The sequence below is a fragment of the Salmo salar genome, chromosome ssa19 (assembly GCF_905237065.1).
Source record: "Salmo salar chromosome ssa19, Ssal_v3.1, whole genome shotgun sequence".
NCBI classification, from domain to species: Eukaryota; Metazoa; Chordata; class Actinopteri; order Salmoniformes; family Salmonidae; genus Salmo; species Salmo salar.
The window spans coordinates 68,288,462-68,310,828 of record NC_059460.1 but is presented as its reverse complement, the minus strand read 5'-3'; the positions used below and the strand labels follow the sequence as shown (position 1 = coordinate 68,310,828).

The 22,367-nt window shown below is 41.1% G+C and overlaps 1 protein-coding gene across 1 annotated transcript in view; it reads left to right on the top strand.

Moving 5' to 3' along the window:
- The window catches only part of LOC106579442 (phospholipid phosphatase 4), a 76,176-nt gene extending 55,422 nt beyond the window's left edge, over nucleotides 1-20,754 (top strand). Inside the window, exons 6-7 of the mRNA XM_045701936.1 lie at nucleotides 2-172; nucleotides 19,441-20,754. Of these exons, the coding sequence (XP_045557892.1) occupies nucleotides 2-172; nucleotides 19,441-19,652 (383 nt within the window). The 3' untranslated portion in view covers nucleotides 19,653-20,754. The remainder of the gene's footprint in view (nucleotide 1; nucleotides 173-19,440) is intronic.
- The last annotated feature ends 1,613 nt before the right edge of the window (nucleotides 20,755-22,367 follow it).

Sequence of the window (22,367 nt, the reverse complement as noted above, 5' to 3'; positions counted from 1 at the left end):
GTTGCGTTCTCTGGCTTGGGCTTCACCTCCTTCTACCTGGCTGGGAAGCTGCAGTGCTTCACAGACCGGGGCCGCGGTTACAGCTGGCGTCTGTGTGCCATGTTGCTGCCCCTGTACAGTGCTTTGATGATCGCCCTGTCCCGCACCTGTGACTACAAACACCACTGGCAAGGTCGGTTATGGTCCCTGTTACAGTCACGCCACATCCAAATGAATCAGCAGATATGCCATTTAGGTCTAGGAGTTTTTTCTGACCACATGACTTAGAGGCTGTTCAGTTCAGCTACCTTTATTATCATACATGCAGAAATTAATTTGGTCTTCAGCAGGGTTGCAACATTCTGGTAATTTTCCCCAAATTCCCTGGTTTTCCAGAAATCCTGGTTGGAGGATCCGTGGACCGCCTGCATATTCTTTGTTAATTCTAGGAATCTTTGAACTAGGATTCCTGGAAAACGGGGGAATTGCAAACCTATCATCACAATGTACACAGAAGACATAAAAAAAACTATCCCCATGAATGTAGGCCTATATAAAATGTGTATTGTGTGACATCAAAGTGGTATTTATTATAATCCTCAATGTTTCATCTTTTCAGAACACATTGACATTAGGGATTTTCCATACTCAGACAATAAATGTGCGAAAGTAGCCAATTAGCAGGAGGTATGGGGGAAACTTTTTGTTGCCCGCAGTGCTCAAGTTTATGTCTGTCAGTCAAAACCCATACACTTCTATGAAGTGGAGAACCGGAGCTCTGATGTCATGTATAGCATGTTACTGTACAGCCACTGCGTTCCAATTTTGGTGCCTATTCAATGACAACATGCTACTTTCAACCCTTATATGGGATGACGGGCTGCGATTGAAAAGGGCTATGGTCTATATGTTGGAGTTCAGACTTCTTTTGAAATGTTTAACCCTTGTGTAGTCTTAACATTCTGTATTCTCCCCTTGTCCTAAGGTTAAAACATGACCTGCCTTCACTAAACCCCTAAAATAAAGCAGCTTAAGTGAATGTTAAACCCCAAATCTGTTCTGCATGAAGAAACGACCTGTCATTCATCACAAACTTGTGAATATCTGGATTGTCCCTCTTCACAATGCAGAAAGACTGCATTTAATCAGTGGACAACTCGTTTTTATTACAACACACCTGTCATAATTGTTTTCTTTACTAAAGTAGAGGTTTATTATTATTATTGCCAAAGGCAGTGCATAGGTGTAAACATACATTTTTCAGCAAGAGATAGCACTTGTATAGCCTAAGAAAGTAGCAGAACTGTGCAGAAAGTAGTTTTGAATGCATTTTATTGAAGAGAAACAATAACAGTCTAGAACGTTTTTGGCTACATAGTGATACATTCTTATATACCGTACAATGAGGAAGTCAACAGCAAAATACCAGTCTTCTCCCATTTATTTAACCATTGCCCCCACCCACAAGGTGTATAAACAACAATAAATAAGAATAAAATAAGATAATAGATACAAAACAAAAATGTGAAGAACATAAATCAATCAACTCTAATTAGCATATAGGACAGTATACAAGTGTGTGTGCATGGACTTTGCAGTTGTATTTCTCACATGTGCAGCACGTAGTATTTGTTTTACAGTCCTCCTTTTGGGAGGCAAAATTGGCATCTCTTCCTCTTGCCTGCTCCAGCTGCAGCCTCATGTGGATCAGGACAAGATCAGCCCCCTGAACAGCTTAAACAAGCGCTGCAGAGGCTGCTGTGCAGGGCAGGCGCTCCCTTCTTTGAATGTGTGGGGTTACAAGTGTCTTTCCCAGCTGCAACAGGAACACCATCCTCTTGTTCCGCTTATCAGGAATCCAGGTAAGGTTGATCTTGTTCCATATCACAAAGGCATTGTATGAGGACACATCAATGATGTTATGGAAGATGACCAGGGGCCAGTGGGCAGTCATCCTCCTGCAGCTGTAAGTTCCAATTACCTTGTCCAGGTTGTCCACACCTCCTTTGTTGTGGTTGTAGTCCAGGTTCATGGCTGGCTTCTTGTCCTCACGATCACTGAGCTCAGCCATTTTGTGCAGTGTACTCAGGAGGACCACATTCTTTTCCTCTTTGCTAGGTAAGAAACTAGAGTGGTCGTGGGGGTGAAGGCAAACTTTGATGAGAAGGGCTCTCTCCCCCTTGTTGCGATGAGTGCAGGGGGGAGCTCAGGGTTGTTCTTTCTAACTGTGCCAACCATGGTGATCTTCCTCTTCAGGAGCTGCTGGCTGAGTTCATAAGAGGTGAAGAAATTGTCTCAAGTGACATTGTGCCCCCTCAGTCCATCTGTCACATCAAGCACAACCCGCATCCCCTGGTTCTTCTCCGGGCCTCCACTGGTCGGCTTCCCTCTGTAGACTTGCATCTTCCAAGTGTAGCTGGATTTTGTGTCACAGGCCACCCATATCTAGATGCCATACTTTGCTGGCTTGCTGGGCATATACTGCTGGAAAGGACAGCGACATTTTGACAAAAAAGATTACTATCAGTAATTAGTATCACAGAAAACTATCATATAAATCAATTATAATACAGCAATACATAACAAAATGAACAGTGAAAATCACTTACAATTACAGATATTACTTATTTTTTTACCTCTGAATGGAACCCGTTGCTCATCCACTGTTACTTCAGGCCCAGGGTTGTAGAGGTATGGCAGACGCCCCACCCACTTCTCCCAGACCTATTAGAGCCGCCAGTTTGTCTCTCATACGTCTTGCAGGTCTTGACTCACGGTTATCAAATCGTAGCATTCTTGAGAAAGTGTGAAAGACTTTCAGTGGCATTGTGGCACGGAAAATCGCCATTCCACTCTCTGCATCACAGAGACTACAGGTAGCCTCACCTTGGGACCTATACACACCTGCTATGATTAGCAGCCCTATGTAGGCACACAGGTCAACCATCCTTTTCCAGTTGTCTCCATATTTATGGAAACCCTCCAAATTTGTTATCTCCAGGATGATTTTTTTGATGGCTGGTGTGATGAATGTTGAGGCGATGTCATGGGCATGGGCGACGGCATGTCTTGTGGGCCCTGGGGTCATCCTTATGACATTTTTTGCTGCCATCCTGCCCTGGTTGTCATATGGTGACAAGGACCATGTTATTTTGCTGTTCTTTGACAAAAATGTCTCTCTTTCAGCTTGGGGGATTTCTTCTTCATCATCTGAAGATGATGCATCGTGCTCTGGGTTGTATTCTTCCCCATCTTCTTCAGATACCTCCTCCTTTTCTAAATCATTGTTATCTTGTTCCTCCTGGACATCTGATAAAATCTGATCTATGGCCTTTTGGGCACTGAAATGTGCAATCATGGATTCAGCAAAGAGAGAACTGGGGGGACTGTCATCTGTAGCACCTTTATAGCCTCCGACTGCATTCCCCATTGATAACAAATGCTTTCAAGAAATGTTATTTTGTCTGAAATTTTGTCTGTGAACTTGAGTCGTGTGGGGTCGTGGAGAGGAGATGCTGAACATGCACAAAAAAAGTTTTAGTTTTGTCTGAGTTCAATCAGTAGCACAAATAATCTCAATTTCTTATTGTGTGTGTGTGTGTGTGTGTGTGTGTGTGTGTGTGTGTGTGTGTGTGTGTGTGTGTGTGTGTTTCTTTGTGGGTTTTGTGGTGTGTGCGTGTTTCTTTGTGGGTTTTGTGGTGTGTAAATGATTTTAACCTCTTGGGGCTAGGTGGGACGCTAGCGTGCCACCCGTGGTGCACTCCATCAACAGCAGGTGCATTTCAAGAGCGGCAAATTTGAATCCAAATAAATGTCAAAATTCAAATTTTTCAAAAATACAACTATTTTACACCATTTGAAAGATAAACATCTCCTTAATCTAACCACGTTTTACGATTTCAAAAAGGTTTTACGGCGAAAGCATAAATTTAGAGTATGTTAGGACAGTACATTTACAAGAGTTGTGTGTAATGTTTTGTCAAGTCAAAGACAGGGTCACCAAAATCATAAAACCAGCTAAAATGATGCACTAACCTTTTACAATCTCCATCAGATGACACTCCTAGGACATTATGTTAGACAATGCATGCATTTTTAGTTCTATCAAGTTCATATTTATATCCAAAAACAGCGTTTTACTATGGCATTGATGTTGAGGAAATCGTTTCCCTCCAATAACCGGCAGTCAAGTCAGCGTCACAAATTAAATAATTAAAATTAGAAAACATTGGTAAAATATTATATTGTCATTTAAAGAATTATAGATCTTACATCTCTTGAACGCAATCAACTTGCCAGATTTAAAAATAACCTTACTGGGAAATCACACTTTGCAATAATCTGAGCACTGCGCCCAGAAAAATACGCGTTGCGATACAGACTAGACGTCATGTTGGGGAGATCTAAAATCGAAAATACTATGTAAATAATCCATTACCTTTGATTCTCTTCATCAGATGTCACTTCCAGGTATCACAGGTCCATAACGAATGTAGTTTTGTTCAAAAAAGCTCATCATTTATGTCCAAAAATCTCCGTCTCGTTAGCACATGATGTAAGCCAGCCGGACTTCTCGTCATGAACGAGGGGAAAAAATATATTTCCGTTCGTTCAAACATGTCAAACGTTGTATAGCATAAATCATTAGGGCCTTTTTTAACCAGAACATGAATAATATTCAAGGTGGACGAATGCATACTCTTTTATAACGTATTGGAACGAGGGTACCCAACATGAACTCGCGCGCCAGGTGTCTAATGGGACATCATCGTTCCATGGCTCTTGTTCGGTCAGATCTCCCTCCAGAAGACTCAAAACACTTTGTAAAGGCTGGTGACATCTAGTGGAAGCAATAGGAAGTGCCAAAATATTCCTAAGCCCCTGTGTTTTTCAATGGGATAGGTTTAAAGTCAATACAACACATCAGGTATCCACTTCCTGTCAGAAAATGTCTCAGGGTTTTGCCTGCCAAATGAGTTCTGTTATACTCACAGACACCATTCAAACAGTTTTAGAAACTTTAGAGTGTTTTCTATCCATATATAATAAGTATATGCATATTCTAGTTACTGGGTAGGATTAGTAACCAGATTAACCTGTTAGGGCTAGGGGGCAGCATTGACACGGCTGGATAAAAAACATACCCGATTTAATCTGGTTACCACTCCTACTCAGTAACTAGAATATGCATATACTTATTACATATGGATAGAAAACACCCTAAATTTTCTAAAACTGTTTGAATGGTGTCTGTGAGTATAACAGAACTCAAATGGCAGGTCAAAACCTGAGAGATTCCTTTACAGGAAGTGGCCTGTCTGACCATTTCTGGAACTTCTTTGCCATCTCTATCATTTACTAAGGATCTCTGCTCCTAACGTGACACTTCCCACGTCGTCCATAGGCTCTCAGAGCCCGGGAAAAAGAGAATGTCGTCATTCCAGCCCCAGGCTGAAACACATTATCGCCTTTCTCAAGTGGCCCATCAAGAGACACTAGCTTATGCGCGTGACCCCGACCGCCCCGCCTTTGGGATTTTTTCCTCTGTTTGCCGAAAAGGAGATTCCCTGTCGGAATTTTATCGCTTTTCTACGAGAAAAATGACGTAAAAATTGATTTTAAACAGCGGTTGACATGCTTCGACGTACGGCAATGGAATACTTTGAATTTTATTGACAGGAATTGCGCCAAGCGCGCGACACTTCTTTACTATTTCGGATAGTGTCTGGACGCATACGAACAAAACGCCGCTATTCGGATATAACGATGGATTATTTTGGACCAAACCAACATTTGTTATTGAAGTAGACGTCCTGGGTGTGCATTCTGACGAAGACAACAAAAGGTAATGACATTTTTATAATAGTAAATATGATTATGGTGAGTGCTAAACTTGCCGGGTGTCTAAATAAGCGAGCCCGTGATGCCTGGGCTATGTACTTAGAATATTGCAAAATGTGCTTTCACCAAAAAGCTATTTTAAAATCGGACATATCGAGTGCATAGAGGAGGTCTGTATCTATAATTCTTAAAATAATTGTTATGCTTTTGTGAACGTTTATCGTGAGTAATTTAGTAAAATGTTAGCGAATTCCCGTAAGTTTGCGGGGGTATGCTAGTTCTGAACGTCACATGCTAATGTAAAAAGCTGGTTTTTGATATAAATATGAACTTGATTGAACAAAACATGCATGTATTGTATAACATAATGTCCTAGGGTTGTCATCTGATGAAGATCATCAAAGGTGAGTGCTGCATTTAGCTGTCTTCTGGGTTTTGGTGACATTATATGCTGGCTTGAAAAATGGGTGTCTGATTATTTCTGGCTTGGTACTCTGCTGACATAATCTAATGTTTTGCTTTCGTTGTAAAGCCTTTTTGAAATCGGACAGTGTGGTTAGATTAACGAGAGTCTTATCTTTAAATGGCTGTAAAATAGTCATATGTTTGAGAAATTGAAGTAATAGGATTTTGAAGATTTTGAAAATCGCGCCACAGGCTGGCAGTGGCTGTTACGTAGGTGGGACGAATTCGTCCCGCCGGTCCCATAGAGGTTAAATCGGGTACATTTTTTTTATCCAGACGTGCAAATGCTGCCCCCTAGACCCAACAGGTTAATACTGCTGGGTCAAAAATGATCCTAAGACAAATCTTTGTACCCTGGTGGTGTACAGCTTTCATTGAAATATGAACAAAGGCGATGCTTCACCTTTTCTAATGTTGCGGTCATTCCAGGAAAAGTCATCAAATTTCAAGTTATGGGGTTTTCTCTGCTGTTAAACATAGTGGCGGGTCATTTTTAACCCTTAAGATAACACAAGGGTTAAGTAGGAAATGGTATGAATTTTGACCATTGCAGAGTAAGATGCCAAGTTTAAAAAAGGCTTTAAAGTAAATCATATTTAACCTGTTGGGGATAGGGGGCAGTATTTACACAGCCGGATAAAAAACGTACCCGATTTAATCTGGTTACTACTCCTGCCCAGTAACGAGAATATCCATATAATTATTGGCTTTGGATAGAAAACACCCTAAAGTTTCTAAAACTGTTTGAATGGTGTCTGTGAGTATAACAGAACTCATATGGCAGGCCAAAACCTGAGAAGATTCCATGCAGGAAGTGGCCTGTCTGACAAATTGTGTTTCATCTTGGCTCTTTTTATTGAAGACTGAGGATCTTTGCAATAACGTGACACTTCCTACGGCTCCCATAGGCTCTCAGAGCCCGGGAAAAAGCTGAACGATATCGAGGCAGGCTCTGGCTGAAACACATTATCGCTTTTGGCAAGTGGCCGATCAGAGTACTATGGGCTTAGGCGCGTGCCCGAGTCGACCGAATGCTTTATTTTCTTTCCTCTGTTTACCTAAACGCAGATTCCCGGTCGGAATATTATCGCTTTTTTATGAGAAAAATGGCATAAAAATTGATTTTAAACAGCGGTTGACATGCTTCGAAGTACGGTAATGGAATATTTAGAATTTTTTTGTCACGAATTGCGCCATGCTCGTCACCCTTATTTACCCTTTCGGATAGTGTCTTGAACGCACGAACAAAACGCCGCTGTTTGGATATAACTATGGATTATTTTGAACCAAACCAACATTTGTTATTGAAGTAGAAGTCCTGGGAGTGCATTCTGACGAAGACAGCAAAGGTAATAACATTTTTCTTATAGTAAATCTGACTTTGTTGAGTGCTAAACTTGCTGGGTGTCTAAATAGCTAGCCCTGTGATGCTGAGCTAGCCCTATCTACTGAGAATATTGCAAAATGTGCTTTCACCGAAAAGCTATTTTAAAATCGGACATATCGAGTGCATAGAGGAGTTCTGTATCTATAATTCTTAAAATAATTGTCATGCTTTTTGTGAACGTTTATCGTGAGTAATTTAGTAAATTCACCGGCAGTGTTCGGTGGGAATGCTAGTCACATGCTAGTCACATGCTAATGTAAAAAGCTGGTTTTTGATATAAATATGAACTTGATTGAACAAAACATGCATGTATTGTATAACATAATGTCCTAGGGTTGTCATCTGATGAAGATCATCAAAGGTTAGTGCTGCATTTAGCTGTCTTCTGGGTTTTTGTGACATTATATCCTAGCTTGAAAAATGGGTGTCTGATTATTTCTGGCTGGGTACTCTGCTGACATAATCTAATGTTTTGCTTTCGTTGTAAAGCCTTTTTGAAATCGGACAGTGTGGTTAGATTAACGAGAGTCTTGTCTTTAAATAGCTGTAAAATAGTCATATGTTTGAGAAATTGAAGTAATAGGATTTTTAAGGTATTTGAAAATCGCGCCACTGGATTACACTGGCTGTTACGTAGGTGGGACGAATTCGTCCCGCCTAGCCCAGAGAGGTTAACGAGAGTCTTATCTTTAAAATGGTGTAAAATAGTCATATGTTTGAAAAATTGAAGTTTTTGCATTTTTGAGGAATTTGAATATCGCGCCACGGGATTACACTGGCTGTTGAGAGGTTAATGGCTTTTCGAAAGGGCTCACAGAGCTTGTTTTTCCACTCACATTTGTTAATGTTAGTTATGAAGATGTGATGTTAATGAAGCAATAAAGACTAAATGTAAGTGTCTTGAGTTTTTCTGCGTGTTTTACAGTCTTATAAAGATAGGGGGTGACTGGGACAGGCAATATAACTTCCATTAAGTTTTTTAGGAAAAGATTTTCTAAAGCATGCACCTTACATCAGATCATCTTGAAACTTTCTTTGTAAACCTAACTTTCATGAAGGTTTTATATGGTCTATAATTGGTTTCTTTTTTCATTATTAATATCCGTTTTCAGCATTATGATACACTTCATGAGCAAAAGTATGTGGACACATGCTTGTCGAACATCTCATTCCAAAGTCATGGGCATTATGGAGCTGGTCCCCCCTTTGCTGCTATAACAGCCTCCACTCTTCTGTGAAGGCTTTCCAATAGATGTTGGAACATTTCTGGGGGGGCATGCTTCCATTCAGCCACAAGATCAATAGTGAGGTCAGGCACTGATGTTGGGTGATTAGGCCTGGCTCGCAGTCGGCGTTCCAATTCATCCCAATGGTGTTTGATGGGTTTGAGGTCAGGGCTCTGTGCAGGCCTGTCATATTCTTCCACACCGATCTCGACAAACCATTTCTGTATGGACCTCGCTTTGTGCAGGGGGGCATTGTTATGCTGAAACAGGTAAGGGCCTTCCCCAAACTGTTGCCACGAAGTTGGAAGCACAGAATTGTCTAGAATGTCATTGTATGCTGTAGCGTTAAGATTTCCCTTCACTGAAACGAAGGGTTTTACAGTTGGCACTATGCATTGGGGCAGCTGTGTTCTCCTGGCATCCACCAAACCCTGATTCGTCCGTTGGACAGCCAGAGGGCGAAGCGTGATGCATAACTCCAAAGAACATCAGAGTCCAATGGCGGCGAGCTTTACACTTCGAAACCCATTTTATGAAGCTCCTGACGAACAGTTCTTGTGCTGACGTGGCTTCCAGAGGCAGTTTGGAATTCGGTAGTGAGTGTTGCATCTAAGGACAGACAATTTTTACACGCTATAGTACTCGGCGGTCCCGTTCTGTGAGCTTGTGTGGCCTATCACTTCGCGGCTAAGCGATTGTTGCTACTAGAAGTTTCCACTTTACAATAACAACACTAACAGTTGACCAGGGCAGCTCTAGCAGGGCAGAAATTTGACTTGTTGGAAAGGTGCCGTCCTATGACCGTGCCATGTTAACCTCTCTAGGGCCGGCGGGACGAATTCGTCCCACCTACGTAACAGCCAGTTGAATCCTGTGGCACGATTTTCAAATACCTTAGAAATGCTATTACTTCAATTTCTCAAACATATGACTATTTTACAGCTATTTAAAGACAAGACTCTCATTAATCTAACCACACTGTCCGATTTCAAAAAGGCTTTACAACGAAAGCAAAACATTAGATTATGTCAGCAGAGTACCCAGCCAGAAATAATCAGACACCCATTTTTCAAGCTAGCATATAATGTCACAAAAACCCAGAAGACAGCTAAATGCAGCACTAACCTTTGATGATCTTCATCAGATGACACACCTAGGACATTATGTTATACAATACATGCATGTTTTGTTCAATTAAGTTCATATTTATATCAAAAAACAGCTTTTTACATTAGCATGTGACGTTCAGAACTAGCATACCCCCCGCAAACTTCCGGCGAATTTACTAACAATTTACTTAATTACTCACGATAAACGTTCACAAAAAGCATAACAATTATTTTAAGAATTATAGATACAGAGCTCCTCTATGCACTCGATATGTCCGATTTTAAAATAGCTTTTCGGTGAAAGCACATTTTGCAATATTCTAAGTAGATAGCCCGGCATCACAGGGCTAGCTATTTAGACAGCCACCAAGTTTAGCACTCACCAAAGTCAGATTTACTATTAGAAAAGTTTGATTACCTTTCCTGTTCTTCGTCAGAATGCACTTCCAGGACTTCTACTTCAATAACAAATGTTGGTTTGGTCCAAAATAATCCATCGTTATGTTCCAACAGCGGCGTTTTGTTCGTGCGTTCTAGACACTATCCGAATGGTAAATAAGGGTCACGCGCACGGCGCATTTCGTGACAAAAGATTTCTAAATATTTCATTACCGTACTTCGAAGCATGTCAACCGCTGTTTAAAATCAATTTTTATGCCATTTTTCTCGTAAAAAAGTGATAATATTCCGACCGGGAATCTGCGTTTAGGTAAACAGAGGAAAGAAAACAAAGCATTCGGTCGACGCGGGCATGCGCCTGAGTCTCACAGTACTGTAACCAGCCACTACCCAAACGCGCTACTTTTTTTCAACCAGAGCCTGCAAAGCCACGATTCAGCTTTTTGCCGCCTTCTGAGAGCCTATGGGAGCCGTAGGAAGTGTCACGTTATAGCACCTCAGTCTTCAATAAACAGAGGCAAGAAGAACGACACCTTGTCAGACAGGCCACTTCCTGCATGAAATCTTCTCAGGTTTTTGCCTGCCATATGAGTTCTTTTATACTCACAGACACCATTCAAACAGTTTTAGAAACTTTAGGGTATTTTCTATCCATATGTAATAATTATATGCATATTCTAGTTACTGGGCAGGAGTAGTAACCAGATTAAATCGGGTACGTTTTTTATCCAGCCGTGTCAATACTGCCCCCTAGCCCTAACAGGTTAAAAGTCACTGACCTCCCAGTACTGCCAATGTTTGTCTATGGAGATTGCATGGCTGTGTGCTCGATTTTATACACCTGTCAGCAACGGGTGTGGCTGAAATAGCTGAATCTACTAATTTGAAGGGGTGTCCACATACTTTTGTAAATATAGTGTATCTTGAACATCCATAATGTTTCTTGATGTGATGGATATTTATGCATCATATCTACACTTCAGAAGCTTGGAAAATATACAGAACCAGTCAAAAGTTTGGACAAACCTACTCATTCCAGGTGACAGCTTTGCACACTCTTGGCATTCTCTCAACCAGCTTTGTGAGGTAGTCACCTGAAATGCATTTCAATTAGCAGGTGCACCTTGTTAAAAGTTACTTTGTGGAATTTCTTTCCTTCTTAATGCATTTGAGCCAATCAGTTGCGTTGTGACAAGGTTGGGGTGGTATACAGAAGATAGCCCTATTTGGCAAAAGACCAAGTCCATATTATGGCAAGAACAGCTCAAATAAGCAATGAGAAACAACAGTCCATCATTACTTTATTAAGACATGAAGGTCAATCAATACGGAAAATTTCAAGAACTTTGAAAGTTTCTTTAACCTGTTTAGGATAGGGGGCAGTATTTTGAAGCCGGATAAAAAAACGTACCCGATTTAATCTGGTTATTACTCCTGCCCAGAAACTAGAATATGCATATAATTGTTTGATTTGGATAGAAAACACCCTAACGTTTCTAAAACTGTTTGAATGGTGTCTGTGAGTATAACAGAACTCATATGGCAGGCCAAAATCTGAGAAGATTCTAAACAGGAAGTGCCCTCTCTGACCATTTCTTGGCCTTCTATACCCTCTTTATCGAAAACAGAGGATCTCTGCTGTAACATGATATTTTCTAAGACACCCATAGGCTCTCAGAAGGCGCCAGAACGTTGAATGATGACTCTGCAGTCCCTGGCTGAAAAACAGTAGCGCATTTGGATAGTGGTCGACCTGAGAACAATGAAACGGGTGCGCGCGTGCACGTGAAGAGTCCATTTTACATTTTCAGTCTTTGAACGAAAACAACGTCGCCCGGTCGGAATATTATCGCTATTTTACGAGAAAAATTGCATAAAAATTGATTTTAAACAGCGGTTGACATGCTTTGAAGTACGGTAATGGAATATTTTTGAACTTTTTGTCACGATACGCGCCGGCGCGTCACCCTTCGGATAGTGTCTTGAACGCAAGAACAAACGCAGCTATTTGGATATAACTATGAATTATTTGGAACCAAACCAACATTTGTTGTTGAAGTAGAAGTCCTGGTAGTGCATTCTGACGAAGAACAGCAAAGGTAATCCAATTTTTCTTATAGTAAATCTGAGTTTGGTGAGTGCCAAACTTGGTGGGTGTCAAAATAGCTAGCCATGATGGCCGGGCTATCTACTCAGAATATTGCAAAATGTGCTTTCACCGAAAAGCTATTTTAAAATTGGACATAGCGATTGCATAAAGGAGTTCTGTATCTATAATTCTTAAAATAATTGTTATGTTTTTTGTGAACGTTTATCGTGAGTAATTTAGTAAATTCACCGGAAGTTTTGGTGGGTATGCTAGTTCTGAACGTCACATGCTAATGTAAAAAGCTGGTTTTTGATATAAATATGAACTTGATTGAACAAATCATGCATGTATTGTATAACAATGTCCTAGGAGTGTCATCTGATGAAGATCATCAAAGGTTAGTGCTGCATTTAGCTGTGGTTTTGGTTTTTGTGACATTATATGCTAGCTTGAAAAATGGGTGTGTGATTATTTCTGGCTGGGTACTCTCCTGACATAATCTAATGTTTTGCTTTCGTTGTAAAGCCTTTTTGAAATCGGACAATGTGGTTAGATAAAGGAGAGTCTTGTCTTTAAAATGGTGTAAAATAGTCATATGTTTGAAAAATTGAAGTTTTGGGATTTTTGAGGAATTTGTAATTCGCGCCACGCCCTATCATTGGATATTGGAGCGGTGTTCCGCTAGCAGAACATCTAGATGTAAGAGGTTAAGTGCAGTCGCAAAAACCTTTAAAAACCTGTTGAGGACAGACGTTCCGCTAGCGGAACGCTTAGCCAACATCCAATGGAACAGCAGGGCACGAAATACAAAACATCAAAAATCGAATAATTTACATTTTTCAAACATGCGACTATTTTAAAGATACACTTCTCCTTAATGTAACCATATTGTCCGATTTCAAAAAGGCTTTACAGCGAAAACAAAACATTAGATTATGTTAGGACAGTACATAGACAAACAATAACCACACAGCCATTTTCCAAGCAAGGAGATGTGTCACAGAAACCCAAAATACAGCTAAAATGAAGCACTAACCTTTGACGATCTTCATCAGATGACACTCCTAGGACATCACGTTACACAATACATGTATGTTTTGTTAGATCAAGTTAAAATTTATATCCAAAAACAGCATTTTACATTGGCGTGATGTTCAGAAAATGCATTCCCACCAAAATGTCCGGTGAATGAGCACATCAATTTACAAAAATACTCATCATAAACATTGACAAAATATAGAACAATTATTTAAAGCATTATAGATACACTACTCCTTGTTGCAACCGCTGTGTCAGATTTTAAAATAGCTTTACGGAGAAAGCACATTCTTCAATATTCTGGAGTACATAGCTCAACCATCAATGCAAGCTTTACAGCTACCCGCCAAGTTCTGGCATCAACAAAACTCTGAATTAGTTTTATAAATCATTCCTTACCTTTGCTGATCTTCGGCGGAATGCACTCCAAGGACTCCTACTTCCACAAGAAATATTATTTTTGTTCAAAATACTCCATATTTATGTCCAAATACCTCCGTTTTGTTCGTGCGTTCAGATCACTATCCAAAGGCATAATGCGCGAGCGAAATTCGAGGAACAAAAAGTCAAAATGTTCCATTACCGTTTGTAGAAACATGTCAAACTATGTTTACAATCAATCTTTAACCTCTTGGGGCTAGGTGGGACGCTAGCGTGCCACCTGTGGTGCACTCCATCAACAGCAGGTGCATTTCAAGAGCGGCAAATTTGAATCCAAATAAATGTCAAAATTCAAATTTTTCAAAAATACAACTATGTTACACCATTTGAAAGATAAACATCTCCTTAATCTAACCACGTTTTACGATTTCAAAAAGGTTTTACGGCGAAAGCATAAATTTAGAGTATGTTAGGACAGTACATTTACAAGAGTTGTGTGTAATGTTTTGTCAAGTCAAAGACAGGGTCACCAAAACCATAAAACCAGCTAAAATGATACACTAACCTTTTACAATCTCCATCAGATGACACTCCTAGGACATTATGTTAGACAATGCATGCATTTTTAGTTCTATCAAGTTCATATTTATATACAAAAACAGCGTTTTACTATGGCATTGATGTTGAGGAAATCGTTTCCCTCCAATAACCGGCAGTCAAGTCAGCGTCAGAAATTAAATAATTAAAATTAGAAAACATTGTTAAAATATTATATTGTCATTTAAAGAATTATAGATTTACATCTTTTGAACGCAATCAACTTGCCAGATTTAAAAATAACCTTACTGGGAAATCACACTTTGCAATAATCTGAGCACTGTGCCCAGAAAAATACGCGTTGCGATACAGACTAGACGTCATGTTGGGGAGATCTAAAATCGAAAATACTATGTAAATAATCCATTACCTTTGATTCTCTTCATCAGATGTCACTTCCAGGTATCACAGGTCCATAACGAATGTAGTTTTGTTCAAAAAAGCTCATCATTTATGTCCAAAAATCTCCGTCTCGTTAGCACATGATGTAAGCCAGCGGACTTCTCGTCATGAACGAGGGGAAAAAATATATTTCCGTTCGTTCAAACATGTCAAACGTTGTATAGCATAAATCATTAGGGCCTTTTTAACCAGAACATGAATAATATTCAAGGTGGACGAATGCATAGCCTTTTATAACGTATTGGAACGAGGGTACCCAACATGAAGTAGCGCGCCAGGTGTCTAATGGGACATCACCGTTCCATGGCTCTTGTTCGGTCAGATCTCCCTCCAGAAGACTCAAAACACTTTGTAAAGGCTGGTGACATCTAGTGGAAGCAATAGGAAGTGCCAAAATATTCCTAAACCCCTGTGTCTTTCAATGGGATAGCTTTAAAGTCAATACAACACATCAGGTATCCACTTCCTGTCAGAAAATGTCTCAGGGTTTTGCCTGCCAAATGAGTTCTGTTATACTCACAGACACCATTCAAACAGTTTTGGAAACTTTAGAGTGTTTTCTATCCATATATAATAAGTATATGCATATTCTAGTTACTGGGTAGGATTAGTAACCAGATTAAATCGGGTACATTTTTTTTATCCAGACGTGCAAATGCTGCCCCCTAGACCCAACAGGTTAAGGTATTTTTTATGTTAAAATGCAATAATATTCCAACCGGACAATAGCATATTCATTCCAGGAGAAAAAGAAGGAACGGTGGGCTCGCGCATAACCAAGCCCTTTGTCCTCAGGCAGTCCACTCATTGACTGAGCTACTATTCTCTGTCCAGTAACAGGAGAAGGATGAAAAAAACTTTCTAAAGGCTGTTGACAGCCAATGGAAGCCTTAGGAAGTGCAACGTGACCCCACAGACACTGTAGTTTTGATAGGGATTCAAAAGAAGAACTACAATTCTCAGATTTCCCACTTCCTGGTTGGATTTTTCTCAGGTTTTTGCCTACCATATGAGTTCTGATATACTCACAAACATCATACAAACAGTTGTAGAAACTTCAGAGTGTTTTCTATCCAAATATACTAATAATATGCATATTCTAGTTTCTGGGCCCGAGTAGGAGGCAGTTTAATTTGGGTACGTTTTTCATCCGGCCGTGAAAATACTTCCCCCTATACCTTAACAGTCTCTCGGTCCCAGCTTTGATGCACCTGAACTGACCTCACCTTCTGGATGATAGCAGGGTGAACAGGCAGTGGCTCGTGTGGTTCCTGTCCTTGATGATCTTTTCTGTGACAATGGGTGATCTTCCTGTGACATTGGGTGGTATAGGTGTCCTGGAGGGCAGGTAGTTTGCCCCCGGTGATGCATTGTGCAGACCTCGCTACCCTCTGGAGATCCTTACGGTTGTGGGCGGAGCAGTTGCCGTACCAGGCGGTGATACAGCCCGACATGGTGCTCTCGATTGTGCATCTGTAAAAGTTTGTGAGTGTTTTTTGTTGTGCCTTCTTCACCACGTTGTCTGTGTGGGTGGACCAATTCAGTTTGTCCGTGATGTGTACGCCGAGGAACTTAAAACTTTCCACCTTCTCAACTACTGTCCCGTCGATGTGGATAGGGGGGTGCTCCCTCTGCTGTTTCCTGAAGTCCATGATCATCTCCTTTGTTTTGTTGACGTTGAGTGTGAGGTTATTTTCTTGACACCACACTCCGAGGGCCCTCACCTCCTCCCTGTAGGCCGTCTGGTAATCAAGCCTACCACTGTAGTGTCGTCTGAAAACTTGATGTTTGAGTTGGAGGGGTGCATGGCCACGCAGTCATGGGTGAACAGGGAGAACAGGAGAGGGCTGAGAACACACCCTTGTGGGGCCCCAGTGTTGAGGATCAGCGGGGTGGAGATGTTGTTTCCTACCCTCACCACCTGGGGGCATCCCGTCAGAACGTCCAGGACCCAGTTTAGTTTGTCTGGGAGCAAGACATCGGGGTCCGCGCCGGGGCTGGTTTTCTTTTTGTAGTCCGTGATTTACTGTAGACCCTGCCACATACCCCTCGTGTCTGAGCCGTTGAATTGTGACTATTATATAGTTAACTGTCTTTGCAACAGGAAAATGTTGCCTTATAGTCCATTACAATGAAGTGTGATAATAACACACAGCATAGTGCCATGCTGTGCACTCACAACTCCTGTCCTGTGACATGTCATATGTTGCACTAACTTTTTGTTACCCTCCTGGTCATGATAGACTATTGAAACCACAGCAGTACTTATAGACTAGTGGGCGCACACATCTCGGAGGCTAAAGGCCCGTTATGATTCTGAACGGTCAGATAGCTAGGATCAACGACAAGAAGCTGCCGTGTGGGGAATTGTATGTGGCTTATTTCAGCTAGTTGTATCTTGTTCTTCACACCATGTCTTGTTTTGACTTATGTCACGTCTATGCCAATATGGTGAAAATCCGAAGGCACCCATACTGAAGCATCAACAGCATCAATCTTTAGATGGCTCTCCAAGTATCATGATACCTTTCAAATCACCAGCTCAGGGATAGAGCCTACACATCATTACTTTGGACTGTTTCCCTACTTATAATCATCCATCTTGACCGCATAGTTAAAAGTCACAGCTTGTATGAGGTCATCAACAGGTAATACCACGGGTTCTGTTCCAATCCACACTAGCATACACTAGTTAGTGTGAAGCAATTTGTCTTCCAAGTGGGATGCTAGTATGGACGTTGGAATGTGGCCAGTTTATGCTCAAGCATAATTTATGGTGCAGATGTTAACTTCATTTCCTCCAGCTGGACAGATAAATGTTTCCAAAATCTTTGAGTCTAGTTCAGCCGGTCCAACTACTGCACAAGCTAGTCATTCTCTCTACCACACTTTTGCCCTTTTTTGTCAGGACATTGATCATGAGAAGGCAATGATTTTGCATGTTATAGCTCATAGGGTTGTGGTCACTGAGGTGACATTTTCTCAGCTGTGGTGACAAAGTGACAGAGATGGTTTGTCCAACCCAGGGGCATGTTGAGACTCAGCCAGCACCAGTAGTGAAGTCAACCCAATGTCAGACCAACATCAGCCCAACGTTCACAAGACTTGAAACAAAATTGTTACCCTGCACCAATCTAACATGTTATTCTCACAGAGAAAACTCAAACCCTTCCACTTGTTTTTCCTATCTGTCTACCAGCAAGACTCTAGGAATACCTCCCTGAAGTATTTTTGAGAACTTGCAAATGCCTCACTTGTTTCACCTCCATGATCATGCCACCTCCGTTTTACCGAGCTACTGATAAACTAAATTATCTGACATTTCTAATATAGCCAGCCCCAGCAGTGACGTCAGCCCAACATTCACGAAAGCTGTAAGGCCTAGTGCAGTCAAAAACATGATTTTCCTGTGTTTTATATATATTTCCATACTTTGAGGTTGGAATTATACTGTGAAATTGTGAAAATTATGATAATGCCCTTTTAGTGTAAGAGTTGTTTGAAATGACTGCCTGAAATTTCAGCCTGTTTTGGTGGGATGGAGTTGGTCTTCCTGCTTGAGAAATTGCCCTTTGCTAAGAAGCTGTTTTTGTTTATTTTTTGACCATTTTATTTTAAAACAATCACCGTAAGGTACTTACTGAGAAATGAGATAAACTTACTGAGAACTGAGATAAAAGAATGGCTGCATTGGACCTTGATCAGACTGCTCCCAGCACCCATCCAGACCAAACTCAAAGGCTGACCTTTCCTCTTGTTTTCATATCTGTCTACCTGCAAGACTTTAGGAAATACCTCTCTGAAGTCTGTTGTTGGACTGTAACAAATTCCACATGACTGTGCCACCTCCATTTTTCCTAGCTACTTATAATCTAAATTAGCTGACATTTCCAATGTTATCACCAATAATGAAGTAACATATCAATAATTAATGCACTGTATAAATAACTACGTACCCAAGTTAATTTCCTATTTGTAACGGTCGTCATATAAAGGGGACCAAGGCGCAGCGTGTTGAGTGCTCATCTTTACTTTTAATGAAAACGCTTAAACAAAGAAAACAAAACGACAGCCAACAATTCTGACAGGTTATACTAACAAAACAGAAAACAACTACCCATGAAAACCAAGGGAAAAAAGGCTGCCTAAGTATGGTTTCCAATCAGAGACAACGATAGACAGCTGCCTCTGATTGGAAGCCAAAACATAGAAAAACAAAACATAGAATGCCCACCCATCTATCACACCCTGATCTAACTAAACAGAGAAAACACAGCTCTCCTAGGTCAGAGCGTGACACTATTGTAGATTTCTGAGATATACTGTAGGTAAGTTAGACCCAAGGTAAGAGTGTGCAACTAATAACACCAATGTTGTGGGTTCATTTCCTGCAGGTATCACACACAGAGACACACAAAAAATGTATGCACTCACTATACTGTAACTTCCTTTTGGATAAAACAGTCTGCCAAGTGGCATATATTATTATATGTACAGTATTAATATATTATTACTATTATTCCCTAGATGCCTTTGTTGGAGGGGTGATCGGCCTGCTTTTTGCTTACATCTGCTACCGACAGCACTACCCCCCGTTCCTGCACATGGACTGCCACCTGCCTTATGCCAGTCTGGCCAAAGCCCCCCACCTCATCTCTGCCCAGGGCGATCCTCGGGTCCTGCCCACTGAGAACGCCACCAGCCTGCCTCTGAAGGGGCTGACGGAGGGGCCTCTATGACTCCTGCCTACCCCTACCTCCAGACACAGTCTCTAACCCCACCCTCACCCCAGGACCACCCAACCCGCTCCCCCTCTCACTATCTGTAGACTGACTAGCTAGCACTTACATATACCAGTGGACAGTGCTGTACCCCCCCTCGCTCTCTCAATCTTTCTCCCTGTCTCTCACCTCCCTCCATCCTCACCCTTTGTTTGTTTTGCCTGCCAGAATCAGAACCCTTTCAGTGGTCTTTATTTAGAGAGGCTGTGTATGTATGGCATCTGGGAATATAGGACAACACTGCTGGAGCAAAAAGGCAAAAGCCCTAACCCAACATTAAACTGCTAGGATGTTCATTACAAGTTGTTGCTCGACATTTTATTTACTGCTCACTTCAGTAGAATGGAGTTAGCTGGTATAGCGGCTGGTATCAATTTGATGTAGAGTTGGATGGAAAGCAGAGTGCCTGGTGGGAATCCCATTAAATGTCACAGCAATGAGGCACTGGGTGTGTTAGATGTCACAGCTCCCCAATTTAATTTATGACATATCTAATCACTTTGTCAGTGAGGGAATTCACACTACAAAATCTGATAGCTCACACATTTCTAACTTTGAGAGAACACATCAACTATAATGGCCAGATATATGGTCACTAATGTTGTCCAAACTGTATTCTATTATTATTCTATTAGCCTTGGTCTTAGACCCACAGTCGTTGTTTTTGCATTGTTCACATCTCTCCTACTGCTGGTTTTCCATGGAAACATAATGATAAATATAACACCAATAGGTCGTTATCAATAAAATGTCTCAATAGCGTTCGATTTGGCTGCTGGGGGGACAAGGAGACCCCACCATTGACAACTATGTGCTGTTTTCAAGGAATTGTTAAATAAATGTTATTACTATTTGGTTTTAATATCATCATCATCTCTAGAAGAGTATTCCACACTAAGCTCTATCATCACAGTTTTACAGCAATCAGGAAACATCAATTGAACAATATCAAGGGCTCCCGAGTGGCGCAGTGGTCTAAGGCACTGTTTGATTCCAGGCTGTATCACAACCGGCCGTGATTGGGAGTCCCATAGGACGGCGCACAATTGGCCCAGAGTCGTCCGGGTTAGGGTTTGGCCGGGGTAGGTCGTCATTGTAAATAAGAATTTGTTCTTAACTGACTTGCCTAGTTAAATAAAGGTTAAGTTAAATAAAATAAATGTATTTTCAGATTAGGCTTTTGGAAAGAGCTTGACATCACGCTGGTAAAGTTGTCAGTCAGACTACTGTCATCACCACTATAGAAGGCAAGCAAATCAAACAATATTTGGAAATAGCCACCTAATTTATCTCCTGAAAGTTATCTTGTTAACTAGCCATATTGACGTGATTTGTTAATAGTTAACTAGCCAATTTAATATGGTCCATCAATCAATCATGTCTGTCAGCAGCAATCATGATTAAACACTATTTAAAAGTGGATAATGTTAGCTACTTTGCAAAGTAGGCCTACGTTAGTTGGTGAAAAAGTACATTAGGTCTATTTACCGCTATGTTTAGCCAAATGTACAAAGTTTCTATCTGTAGCTTACAGAATAAACATTATCAGCTAACAGTAACAATACTTCGGCATATGCACCCATCTGCTGCTTGACAGGCAGACGCCACAAACCATGGGAAATTAACTTCATACTCGTCAGGTATAATTCACTTTTAATTTATATCACTCAAACATCCAACTAATAGTGGCCAATATTGAGAGATATCGTGGGTCTACCCTTACATACACTATATATACAAAAGTATGTGGACACCCCTTCAAATTATTGGATTCGGCTATTTCAGCCACGCCCGTGGCTGACAGGTGTATAAAACCGAGCACACAGCCATGCAATCTCCGTAGACAAACATTGGCAGTAGAATGGCCTTACTGAAGAGCTCAGTGACTTTCAATGTGGTACCGTCATAGGATGCCACCTTTCCAACAAGTCAGTTCGTCAAATTTCTGCCCTGCTAGAGCTGCCCCGGTCAACTGTAAGTGCTGTTATTTTGAAGTGGAAACATCTAGGAGCAACAATGGCTCAGCCATGAAGTGGTAGGCCACACAAGCTCACAGAATGGGACCGCCAAGTGCTGAAGCGAGTAAAAATCATCTGTCCTCGGTCGCAACACTCACTACTGAGTTCCATACTGCAGTATGACGGACGAATGTGGGTTCGGCAGATGCCAGAAGGATGCTACCTGCCCGAAAGCATAGTGCCAACTGTAAAGTTTGGTGGAGGAGGAATAATGGTCTGGGGCTGTTTTTCATGGTTTGGGCTGTTTTTCATGGTTTGGGCTAGGCACCTTAGTAAAGGGAAATATTTACACTACAGCATACTATGACATTCTAGATGATTCTGTGCTTCCAACTTTGTGGGAACAGTTTGGGGAAGGCCCTTTCCTGTTTCAGCATGAAAATGCCCCCTTGAACAAAGTGAAGTCCATACAGAAATAGGTTGTCGAGATCTCAACCTCATCGAACACCTTTGGGATGACTTGGACCTAATCGCACAACATCAGAGCCCGGCCTCACTAATGCTCTTGTGGCTGAATGGAAGCAAGTTCACACAGCAATGTTCCAACATCAAGTGGAAAGCTTTTCCAGAAGAGTGGATTTATGATTACTGATCATGAAAAGCAAGCAGGTACTTGCTGTAGGTTTCTAACTCCAATGATGAACTAAATGTGTTT